General features: G+C 38.3%; 1 protein-coding gene across 2 annotated transcripts in view; it reads left to right on the top strand.

Annotated features, from left to right (window-relative positions):
- The window catches only part of TMEM163 (transmembrane protein 163), a 92,630-nt gene that overhangs the window by 66,352 nt on the left and 13,556 nt on the right, over nucleotides 1–12,722 (top strand). For both annotated transcript variants that reach the window (XM_064661569.1, XM_064661568.1), the window contains one exon: nucleotides 6,329–6,425. In XM_064661569.1, coding sequence (XP_064517639.1) covers nucleotides 6,329–6,425 — 97 coding nt within the window. The remainder of the gene's footprint in view (nucleotides 1–6,328; nucleotides 6,426–12,722) is intronic.

The following is a 12,722-nucleotide window of genomic DNA, read 5'->3' as shown; positions in this document are numbered from 1 at the left end:
GTAGCTCAGCTGAAGTTATTAAAATGTTTTAAGCAAATAAGGTAAGAAATCTTGATACAAGAAAGAATTTTCCACAGTGAGATCAGTCAGTCACCCGAACAACCTCCCCATGGATGTGGTAGATGGTGGGATGCAATTGGTAAGGGTGCTAGAGAATCTCATCTAGGGTCCCTTTTCCTTGAAAGGCTGGACCAGATGATTTTTGGAGGTCCCTTCCAACCTGGGCTGTTCTATTATTCTGCAAGCCTCTTCATATTGGTAAAAGTAGTAAAAACCCAAATAACTCATCTAATCAAAAAAGGGTAAGTAGTCTGTGCTACTGCAGTGAATAAAAATGGTGGGAGAATAGCCCAGTATTTGACAAGAAGATTAGGCATCTAATATTGCATTTTAGTTGTACCATATGTTAACAAAAGTGGGAAGTAATTAGACTGCTACTGACAAACTTGTTTTATTCCACATGATGTCATCACGTTTCCGGGACTATCTCAGTGAACTTGAAGCGTGGTGGTAAAATAAGGTCCAGGATGTAACAGACAAACTACCAAGTGCATGAGGCCCTTTTTCCTCCCCACTACCCCAAAACAACTGTCTCCATGAGCTGCTAAGAGAAAGTTAACACATTTTTGCAGATTGCATTCACATGCATCACTAATCTTTTCTGAATCCTTAATTCTGTTGCACCACCTTTGCTGCATGTGAGGGCAGATTAACTTGAGAGATTAACTTAATTACCAAGAGCTTCATTACAAACTGGTGTTGGTGTTGTGATGCTGTATTCCATTTGCCACAAAGACAGGAAGAAGATAATTAAGAAGGGAAACCTCTTGAGTTGGTATTTTAAAGCAGTCGGTTGATATGAGGAAAACTCTGTTACCAATCACCCTTATGTAGCTTACCCCAGATATTTTTTGAGGTAGTATATAGCAGAGCTTGTTACTCAGCATGTATTTGTAATTTCACTACTATTATATATATAGGGGTTTTTTATAAAATGTTACAAAACAAGTAGCTGAGAATCTAAATCTGTAGTCTCACTTCAAGCTGACTGCTGCTTACACTGAAGAGCAGTCTCTTTGGCGGGAAGGGCCAATTCATGTAAAGGGTATTTAGTGCTTGGCAAGAGCCATGCTAAAGGTAAAATTCCTTCATTACATTGAAGATTAATCACCACAGAAATCTGAGTGAGATTAATCTTTATTTCTATGATGAAAATATTACAGAATTTTAGTCTTATCGCTCCCTGCAGGGAATCATAACAATTAACTGCAAAATATAAGATAGAATTAAGGCTAAATCCATGAATTATAAGGCTGTTTTGCTCCATCTGCTAGATGCAAATGAATTGAATAATTTGACATACTCTCCTTAGGAAATTAATTCTGTGATAAAAAGAGGAAAAAAAAAGTTAACTTACTAATAGCAGCTTGAAAATTGACAGTTTGTGGAGGTGGAAATCCCTGAATCTCAGTACTTTTCATAGCTACCTGCTGAAAAGCCATTAACTTATGCAAAGTGACAAATTTTTGATTAAGGGAAAGACCATCAGGTGCTCACAGTGATTGATTTCCTTTTCTGGTTTAGTTATGAGTTGTGAGAATTTGTCATCAAAATGAAGAATTATGTTTATTAGAGCTCCATACAGTAGTGAATATGTTATGGAAAAGATGAGATGGCAGCTGTATGTCATGTAATGCAGCTACATTGATCTTGTTTTGATTGATGTGAGTCCAAATATCCAGGACTGATGTAATACAAAATGGATATTTATAGGGTTGTATAAATATAAACGAGTTGTATGTGGGTTGTAATACTGCTTTCAGAAGAATGTCGTGAAAATTTCCAGGATGTAGCAAACCCAGAACCAAGCTTTAGTTTTTAGGATTTATACATGTCTGAATTCCTCTAGGAGTGAACTGGCAGTACCCAAAGCTCAAAAGCTGTGTAAAGTTTTTGACAGTTTTGAGAGTGTAAATAATTTCATTCACAATGCCTGAGGCTGCAGTACAGCTAATTTAACAGTGTGTTTCATCTGTGACAAAGTAATACTGAAAAGTTGACAAAATTGATGAGTTAATTTTTAATACAATGAATTGTACCTTATATTATCTCATGGATTTGCAGATAGAAATACAATATCAAAAACATGTCAAGAAGTATCTTTGGCAGATCATGATCTGCTACTGTCACCCAGCAAACTAAAGAAGATGTGGTGGTTTCACTGTTAAATTTGTAATATTGAATTCTCTTTACTGACAATGTAATGATGTAATTTTAATTACTCTTGCCTTCCACGTGTCATTGCTCTAATAAAAAAAAATTTGAAAGTTTGAGTTTTAGTTGACTTAAAAGTTGATTGTTGCCTGGATATCAGAGAGATGCTCTCACCTTTTTGTTTCTGAATTAGTCTGTTATTCTTTAAAATATACTACATTCTGAAAGATTCCAGAAAGCTCATTTCTTCTGAAAATCAAACAGTGCTTTTCCATTATGTTTTAAAATGTTTTGACCAAACTCTCTCCGTTCATTTTTCTTTTTAGAAGTAACATATTACATGGAACTGAGGGAGAATTAGGATTCGCGCTTTCTTCATTAGGTCTTTCCTGCTGCCTGTCAAACCTGTAGCAATCAATTATTTTGCATTATAGATCAATTATAACTGTAATGATTTAGTAAATATTTAGTGGGAAGTTCTTACACTAACTCAGGTAGAAATGGGTGTAAAATAAGTACAAGATCTTCAACAGGTGCTGGAGGTTTAAGGGGTACAGGTGGCATAGGATACCTGGAGATCTGTCCATCTTGTTGGGTTGCTGAAAAAAGTACCTTCCTCATGTCTTAGCAAGAAGATACCAATATTCTGGAATATGAGAGCATTAGGTGGAGCCCCAGCTACTCCAGAGTGTCTGAATTGCTGACAGTCATCATGGACAACCTGGAGACTGAGGAGCGTTTACTACACCACGGCAATTACAAGTCAAGAATATCTTTAAAATCAGTCAAACCTCACTGTATAACTCCTCTCATTAATTTTTATGGGTACTTCTGAGTTGACTTGAACCTGTTTAGAAATGGCAGTTGGCTCATCTAATTTAATTGAATGTTATAAATGAAATTGGATTTGCCAACCACCCTGGCACTAACACCCTTCGTGTGCAGTTGGAAACACTATTTAGTTACACAGCAGTAATTGTCAGCAGATGGAAGTTACAAGGCTTGCATTAAAAATTTTGCGGTCCAATACCGTGAAAGCAGAGCAAACTTACAATAACCAATTGCAGTTTGTTTATTATGTACTACAGTTATTCGGATTAATTTTTGGAGGTTTCTTGTTTTGTAAATTTTTAGTTGAATTTTGTATGATTTGGAGTTAGAAATGATTTTTTTCTGGCAAATAAGATTGAAAGAAGACGCTATGCAATGTTGTGTTCTAGTGGTTTTGCAGATAAATTGAGACACTCAAGAAGACAAGAAACATATACTTTTGCACTTAAACTACTGTCATTACTCATGAATTTTACATGGCTCTGGATTCCAAAAGCCAGCATATAAAGGGGGAGCTAGGCTTGCTAAATATCATGACTGAATGCTGATTCAAGCCTAAGAGTGCATTTCTGTCTGCTATTAATAACCTTGTCTTTGTTATTATCATCTTGCTTGTCTTCTTTCTACTTGAGCTATTTCTGGTTAAGTAGGTGTATGGGAATTCTTTAGCCAGGTAAAACCGATCTTGAGAATAAGAGAAGCAGATCAAGGTTGCTGAAGTCTTTGTGTATCTGCTGGCATAGGCAAAGATGCAAAATATTTGCTGTTAGGCTTGAGTGGTTGGAGACTTTACAGAGATAACTCCAAACTCTCCAGTTTATGTCAGAACTGAATCCAGCCAGTGCATTCCCCTTAGGGAATGTTTGCCTGTCTTTCTCAGAAGTATGCAGAGAATAAAAGGTAAGTTAAGGGAAGGTGATGGTGCTTTGCTGTCTTCTCTTTCCCATACCCTTGGCATTCAACAACACATACTGCCATAAGGAAGTGTAATCCATAGTTTCCAGCTCACAGGTTTCTGGCTGTGTGGGTTTAAGCCTGCTGGGAGTGATAGAATACCTTGTCTTTCAGAGTTGCTTTCAGACAAAAATGTCAGCATATTCTCACAGGAAGTATAGGTATCTTATGTAAACCTGTCACTGGCTCAGCAAATGGCCTTAAGGCAAGTCAGCCAACTTTTGTGGACCAGTTCTAAGATACTTCACACTTGCATTTGTTCCAGGTAAATGAGCAGAACCTCTAGTATATGATTCCTTACATAAAATAAATAAATAAAAAACCCCATTGTCACAACAAAATCTGTTGTGAAAGATTGTGCAATATAAGCTTCTTCTGTAATGGCAGTGCTAAATATTACAGAAGTAATGCATAAAGATAATTCTGAGAAGTTTGGAGTTTAACAAAAGCAGTTCAAGAGGCTCCAGACAGGTCTCTCTCTGCGTTCAGATAGAGTGAAGCTACAAACCTCTTAAAAGAATTTATTGCAGAACAGGGACCTGCTCACAAGTGTGCAATAGAAAAAGGAAACCCAATAATATTTGATTTTAGTCATTCTTTTGGGGAGATGAACTTTTGTCTCATCTGTATGAACATTTAATGATCATCTCTGGCTGCAGGATTGCAGAGAATCCGTTCTGTGAGTTTCTTCCTCTGTCACAGACTACGGGCCAGACTTCTGTTCTGTGTTTGAGCCCAGGGGAAGGACTCTGGGGTCAGCAGACTGTCTCAAGCCTTTTCTACCTGCCTTTTACAACAGGTTATGTTTAACAAAAATGAAGATTGTGTTGCAAGTTAGTACAATGGTGTTAAACATCGACCTTAAAATAGGTGTAGCAGAGTTTTCCTATCTGAGTACCTCACCAGCAGTACCACTCTGTTCCTGGGAAGGATGTGAGCCTCTGTGTTGTCTGTACTCCTCTGGAGAAGGGCAGCCCCTTAACTGAGAAGCTGTCTGTAGGATTGTTTGGATTGTCCACAGTGTGATTTAGTGTCACGTGTCTTGGGGGGTAAAATGAGCAGCTCCTCACCTGTGCCACTGCTGCTGCATCCTCTGAGCCAGGCAGGGCAGTGCCAGTTCCACTCCAGCCTTGGGATGGAGATTGCTGTGAACATGGCATGTGCTGTCAACCCCCACATGGCCCTGATGGCTGAGCTGGTGAAAACAGTAGTGTGCTATGGGAAGAGCTATAGCATCAGCTACCTGAGCTACCAGACAGGTACCAACAGATGAATAACAAAGGAAATACAGCTTTTGAAAAAAAAAAAGTACATATAGATATCACTTCTTAACTATTTCATACTTTAAATGTTTAAATTGCTCTTATTGTATATCTGTGGTAACAGATTTTTATACAAAGAACTGGAGTTACAGATATAGCAGCACTGTAATAGAATGGTTATAATTATTGGTGTAGAGGAAACCAAAGCCTTATATGTAGTATTTCACAGCAAAAGGAACACCATCTCAGAGTAGTACTAGTCTGTATGTTTGAACAAAAGCAAGGGTTTTTTTTTTTACTGTGAAGTTCTGGGTATGCATTATGTGCTTTGTAAGTCTCAGTGTGTCTGACCTACCCAAAACTTCATAATTCTCTGCAAAATATTGTCTGTTACTTTATGTTCTCTTCACTAAGCATTTGTTTGCCTTTTTTGTAAGAATGGGTGGTAAGCTCTGCAGAGCAGGAGGAGAGAGTCTAATTCTGCACAGCATCTAATCTGATGAAACTGCCCCTTAATTAGGTATTGAGAGCATCTTGGACAGCCTACAAAGGGAGGCACTTTTTTTTTTAATATCTGCACTTAAAATATTTTTTCTTGGAGATTTGGGAAGGAAACAGATGTGTCAGGTTCTGTTGTGCTGCTGACCAGATTTACCAAACATCTGTCCTGGTTTGGTAAAGAGAATGAAGCTCCCTTGATTATTTCTAATGGGAGATCCTAGCAAAACAAACAAATAAAGATAAACAGATCTCTAGAGGACTCTATGATAAATCATCAGGAGCAGAAGTGGGAGGTCTTTCTCTCTGAAATATCAGAGAGAAAGAAACATCATCTGGTATGCCCAGAAACATCATCTGGTATGCCCTGTCTTCTCATACATAATCCAGGTTTTAAGAACCGGAGAGGAACTGGACATTTCATTCTGTTCATTAATTTAAGTCTCTATTTTTAGCTCCTTAAGACATTTTTTTATTATTAATATTCTGTTACCCTCAGCAGTGGGAGAGTTGGCAGCTTCAAATACCTTCTTAACATTTCTGTTTATTTTTGTCTATTTTTTCCCCAGAGCTTGTGTTATTTTGGGTGTCATATTCCTCCTGTCATCTATATGTATTGTGATCAAAGCCATCCACGATCTTGCGAAGAAGGTGCTTCCAGAAGTGGTAAGGTGATTCCTGTTCCTTCAAATGTTCTTTATTCCCTGCCCTGCCAGTGAGACTGAGAAATGCCAGTGTCTCCTCTCAGCAGCCACCCTGAACTCTGCAAAGCTCTAGCAGGTGCATTTTCTGCCTGGCTGCACATACTGGTCCTAGGATTCAAGCAGTATTTTTCCTTGTGTGATAGAGTCTAATCTTTATGAATTTTTATAGGCTTAACCCCAAATTTTTCTCAGTGTAACCACTTAAAGCTTTTTACATGGGACTGTAAGAGTTCACTTACAGAGGAGGCATCTCTGTGCTTAATGACTGCAGTAGAATTTTATGAGAAGAATGGTTTCCTACTCCAATGGCTTCAGTATTCTATTTTCAGTGTGGAAAAAATGTATTTTTGGATTTCATTTTTTTGTTTTCCAGCTCTTGCCTCCAATTCCAGAGCCATGTACAAGTAGCAGGAATGAAACAGGTGAGGAGAGCATGCTGGGTCAAAGAGCAGGCTTTTTGACTGGCTCACCATGGAGCATCACAAAGGGCTTTTCTCCTGCTCTCTACTTTCTTTTCATTGTGAAAACCAGCCCCTACCTGGCCTGTAGAGTAGCTCTCCCCAGTGATCTTTCTCTCAGCTCTGCTCTGTCCTGTCCTGCTTGCTTCCTTTCAGTACTGGATATTAACTTCTCTGAGCTCTGCTCATCCAAACCAGCTGCTCACTGGGAAAGCCACCTGGCAATGGTTCCACTCCCACAAGATTCTTCCTAATGTGCTTAAACAAAATGAGGCTTCAGTTCAGTTGTTGTAGTCAACCTAACTTGGAGCTTTTGTATTCAGCTCTCATGAAGTTTGGTCCAGTTATGTGTTCAATCTTTGGCATCTAGGGTCACCTTGCCAAGTGCCATTCTCAACAGGACACTAAACAGAAACCTAAACTCCTTCCTTTCAACCAGGAGTTGGAGGCAGAGCTGGAAAAAAAAAAAAAAAGCCAAAATGGAATTCCATCTTTTTACCCTCTGTTAGCAGGGCAGACGACCTAGTGGGTCCTGTGCTCTCATGGAAATTTCCAGGAAGCCGGGCAATTACAGAAACTTATTTTCAGTAGTTTAGTGAGTTACACATCATGAATTGGAGCCAGGTGCATTGTTTGACTGCAGCTGATTCATGTTCTTGTTGCATTTGACTTTCCGTCTTTTCCAGTCTTCGTGATTTACTTCCTCCTCAGCTTTGCCAGGACAACAGCACATGTAGTTCACCAGCCTGGTTCTGTCAAAACGATCTGGGTTAACTTGAACACTTCCAGTAAGCAGTTCTCAAACTCAACTCAAACATTTTGACAGAACTGGGTTAGAGAGTGGGTATGGATGCCATCGTGCCAGCGAGGCTGAAGGAGAGACAGGTAGGGGTGAGGGGAGACCCTACTGTGATGACCAGCTAAAGGACAACTTCTTAACTTGTCTGTACCCAAATGGTGCATCTGGCTACAGTTTAACTCCTGTTTAGTGAGAAAATGTAATATATAGTGCTGACTCAGGGAAGCAGAAGGGAAAAGGGAGGCTGCAATGATAATTAAAACACCAATTTGGTGAATTTATGGTAGCATGGATCAGATTAATTTGGATGTCTCAGTCTACTTCATTATGAGCAAATGCCCTAAGAATTCCAACAAAACAAAACATTTAAAACAACACTTAGAACAAAAATTTAAAACTTGTATCATCTATATCTCACTTTTCCATTATGGATTCTGTCTACAGTTTAGGGCTCAATTTCTTACAGGGGAGAAATGTCTCCTATTTGCATTATAAACATTTTCTGTGATTTGCAGGGATATTCTACATCCTCATTTTTAATTTTTTAAATTAAAAAAGTTACAGTAGGAAAAAAAAACACAATCAGAACTACAGAAGGATATCCCTGAAAAGAACATCCCGTTGCATTTTCAGTGTCCTGTAAGAATGATTTGTACAGATCCCTTTTTGTCACAGACTGCCTTGGGTTCAGTTTGGTGTGCTAAATCCGTGTCGAGTCGGTAAAAGTTCAGGTGGATACTGCTTCCATTTGAAACTGTATCAGAACACTGATAGATAATTCTGTTCCTGTGACTGTGCTCACTCATTTAGGCACTCAGGTGCTATCAACAGTTTGAAAGATGTATCTGGCCAGGCACGGACTGTGGATGACTACTGTAGGGTAAAAGCCACATGAACACACTTAAAGGTTTTTCATACCTTGCAATTTTGCTTGGAAAGTAGGTTGGAGCATGGGATGAAAAGCAGTGGTACTATTGTTCAATGTCTCTTAAATAACATAGCAAGGAATTTAAATTCAAAGTCTTTCAGTACATCTCACTGCAGGAAACTGATTCAGGAGGGGTTGTGTGACAGGTGAAACATCTCTGTGTAAACTAAGAATAACACTGAAAAATGGGAAGGCTGAGAGAACAGCATCACTGCTGCAAGTCACGGCCAGTGGGGTAAAATGCCTGAGGGTTGCCAACATTAAAAATAGTTGGGGGAAGAGGGTGTTGTCCAATAGAAACCTTTCCAGTTGCTCTGGCTGTGCATGAACCTGATGCTGATTTTCTGTTTGCACATTGCTCCCTTAGCTGTTCAGTGTCTCAGCAGAAATGATCATTCTTCCCAGTTGTTTGGGGTTTTGTTTATTGAGTGTATTCCCAGTTAATCTGCAGCTGCCCAGGCAGTATCATTAACATCTGAGCAGAGTGGAAATCTACTCAAAATAAATCAGTAAGGGAGAGAAGTTTCTGTCTCTACTCCTTTATCCAAGGTGCTATCTTCTGTTTCTTGGACCACTGATGAGCTAACAGCTAATAATATTAATTTCTGTAATACCTTACCATGTAATTTAGCTTTAATATATGGACATATGTGGATAAATAATAGAGTAGTGTTTTCTGCTAATTTTGCTTAGCAGGGAAGTAACCAGTTCTGCATCAAAATAGTGACCTGAGATATTTTCTGATGGTGATTTCTGTGTCACTGGGATTCCATATTAGCGTGCTATTCTGAGACCAGGGAAGTATCCTTGTGGTGTGAGCAAGGTAGTGTAACTCCACTGGTGTCCCAAAGTGGTATAAAACTAGGGGGAAAAATTCTGCACTAGATTAAAAGGATGTATACTTCAGCAAAACCTTCACATGTGAGTCACAGTCGCATGATTTTTTGGGTACAGTTTACATCCTATTGCTCTTTGGTGAAGCGAAGGTCATTGAAGATGTGGGTACTTTGTAAAGGATCCTGTGAAATTTTAGCCATGTGACTTCAACTTCAAGAGAGATAATGTGGCTAAAACCCAACTGGAAAATGGTGTTCAGATGCTGAACACAAAGCTGGTACTGTCAGCCTTGGAGATGGAGCTGGTTTGGAATGCATTGCTCTGTTTGTGGGGGAGTCAAGATTAACCTAATGATAATAATACAGAGCAACATGACTAACTGCATCATTCTCAAAACTATAAAGTCCCTTTTTACATCTTAATTTGTGGTAAACTTCAGCAACTTTGTCATAATTTCTCTGAGTTCATTTTAATTTGAGTAAGTTTTGGAGAAAATAGTATGATATGGTCAAGTTTAATTTAAGCAAATAAACAGACTGACCAATTAAGTATCTGCTTGCTAATTGGAAGTAACTATGATTAAAACCCTTAAAGCCTTGTCAGTGACTTCTGAATAATTAGAGGAAGTTCACTGTATTTCTTGTTGTGTATGAGATACATCATTTTTGTATCTGTTGGTTCTTTAAAGGCATGTTACAAAAAAGATATTTTCTTGGAAAGAATTTAGGAATTCTTTAATGCAGAGATTCTGTTGTCCTTAAACTGGATCTTGGAAGGGTTGCTTTCATGAAAACACTAGCAGTAAGAAAGAATATAAAAATCACATGACTAAGAAATAATTTGAAATACTCTTCCAGATGTTTTGAGCTTATGTGGGCATTTAGAAACATGAGTCTTCAATATTGTTGTCATTTTACATGATGATTTCTGCTGCAGGTCTGGTGATCCTCAGCAGAATTCAGAGAACCAAGAAGAGAATGACAGGTTTACACATTAATGACATTTCCAGCTCGACTACCTCATCCTGGAAGGGTCTTAAATGTCCACAGATTCTTGTTAGACTGCAGAGAGGTGCTGCTTAATTTACAGGGCAGGAGCTCAGGTTCAGCTCAGTCAGACATTTTCCAGTCACATATTTGAATTCTCTTTTATCCCATGCTGAATGTAATTTTGCTGAAACCCTGTGAATGACAATACTCCTGATCTGCACTGGCAGAGACGAGAGGACAATTAGAGCTCCTGACTTTCTGCATTTCTCAATGCTGCTCCTGCCTTTCATTTCTGCTCTGTGTTTGTTTTACCTCTTCCTCTGTGTTAAGTAAAAATAAACAATAGGTAGCATTATGTCACAACACAAGCTTTCAGCACAAGCAATGTTTTTTGTCATTATTTTGAATGCTTCAAAGCCTTGGGAAACACAGAAATGGTGTATTTTTCCTTTTGGTTTCCTTGTTTGATGTGGCAGGGCCTATGATACAGCCTGTAAGGCAGGATATGAATGACTAGATAGATTAATTAGTTTAAAAGAACTTGGGTAAATTTAATGACAAATGTTTGACTCCTGGGAGTGTGTGTGTTTTCTCTAAGCAACAGCAACTGTGGCCATACTGGGTCAGGCCCATCTTTGGTCTTCATTTACTTTCTTCATACCTTTCTTTTTAGTTTTATCTCCATTTTACATGAGGAAGCCTGAAGAGCCCACAGAATTCCAAGTATAGGGGTCACCAGGGATTTTTGCAATATGTTCATTTTTGCAAATTACTGTTGAGCATTGAATTGATATTTTTAGAGAACTTTAACTGTAGATTTCATCTCCTGCAGTTAACAGCAAGTTCAGAAATTGTCATTATTAGATAAACTTATGGTTTTCCCTGTGCACAGAATTTATATTTATATTATGATTAAAAAGAAGCCTGCCCTGAAAACTGGCATTCTGTGTCAGGAGAGTTGGCCAGAGAATTAATTACACACTAACTAAATAACTCTGTATTTGTATTAATTATGCATTTTTTACTGTCATGGGGAAAAGTTCGTTTTCAAGTAATTGAGATATATATTAATCCTCAGGGTTTAAAATAAACCCCCTTGTCCTGGTCTTTTCAGTATTTGTGATGTAGAGCAGTGTTCTCCAACAATGATCCATAGAATTGTGTATGTTTTTAAATGAGTTAACTTGCAGCGTTGATGATAAGGTAGATAGAGGAGCAATATTGGAACTAAAGAGATCTATTTGTCCAAAAAGTCTGGAAACTGCCAATATTGAAAATATTCAGTGAGAAGTGGAATGGATTTTTTTTCTCCTACATCTTTGATGATTTGGACATTGCTTTTTGTGAGCATTGAAAATACAAATTATGAGTCTCTGTTTTTTGGACAGAGGAGTAAACGATGAGAATAAAGTTTTCATGTCAGTTCCAGAGGGGATTTGTCTTTTAAGTAACCTCAGCTTGAATTCGAAGAGAAGCTTCATTATCCTCTGATGGCAATTTGTGTGTGGGTGTGTATGTAGAGGCAGTTTCTGCCCTACATCAACACATACATGCAAGTCACTTTATCAAGCTGTGGCCTCCATTCTCACTTGCCTGAAAATATTTTTAATTAAAGCTTTCTCGTTTTGTGAATTTAGAGATGTGATGATATTTTCCACTTGTCTCGGAACATGTTGGTTTTGAAGGAAATCTTGCTGCTTCTCTCCTGTTCTTACCCTATCACTGGGATGCTGAGGTATTTGGGTAAGATTTCTTGTAGAAAGTAGGGGTATATGTGCTGTATAGAGCCCATACAGTGCCCCCAACCATTCCCAGAATTTTTAAGTGACACTGTCTTAGACTTTCTCTGCATGTACTGTAGAGTGGATCTGCCCAAACACTGTGAGTGTTTGCAATGAGAGTAGCTGTGGATGTGCTATTGTACACCTGGAAAACTCTAAAAAAATTGGAAATATCACAAAATCCAAAGAAAACAAATTTTTTGCAGAAGGGAGAGATGTGTCAATAATGTGTGGGAACTTTACAGTTACAAATTCCACTCCTTTTTGTGTTCTTGCCCTATTTTCTATATAGCTGGGAATCTTTGTTCTTTAAGGGTCTGCTTCAATATGCTGCAGTTGTTTCAGTTTCTTATCATTGATCCCTAAGGAAATAATTTTCACTGATCAGATCTTTGTCTTTTTTTTTTTTTCCTCTCCCTGTCTCTCTCTATTTTCCTTTGTTCCTATTACACTTGCTGGAATAAGTG

The sequence above is a fragment of the Pseudopipra pipra genome, chromosome 7 (assembly GCF_036250125.1).
Source record: "Pseudopipra pipra isolate bDixPip1 chromosome 7, bDixPip1.hap1, whole genome shotgun sequence".
In the NCBI taxonomy this organism is placed as follows: domain Eukaryota; kingdom Metazoa; phylum Chordata; class Aves; order Passeriformes; family Pipridae; genus Pseudopipra; species Pseudopipra pipra.
Note: the sequence above shows the minus strand (reverse complement) of the source record. Positions and strands in the feature narration are given on the sequence as shown.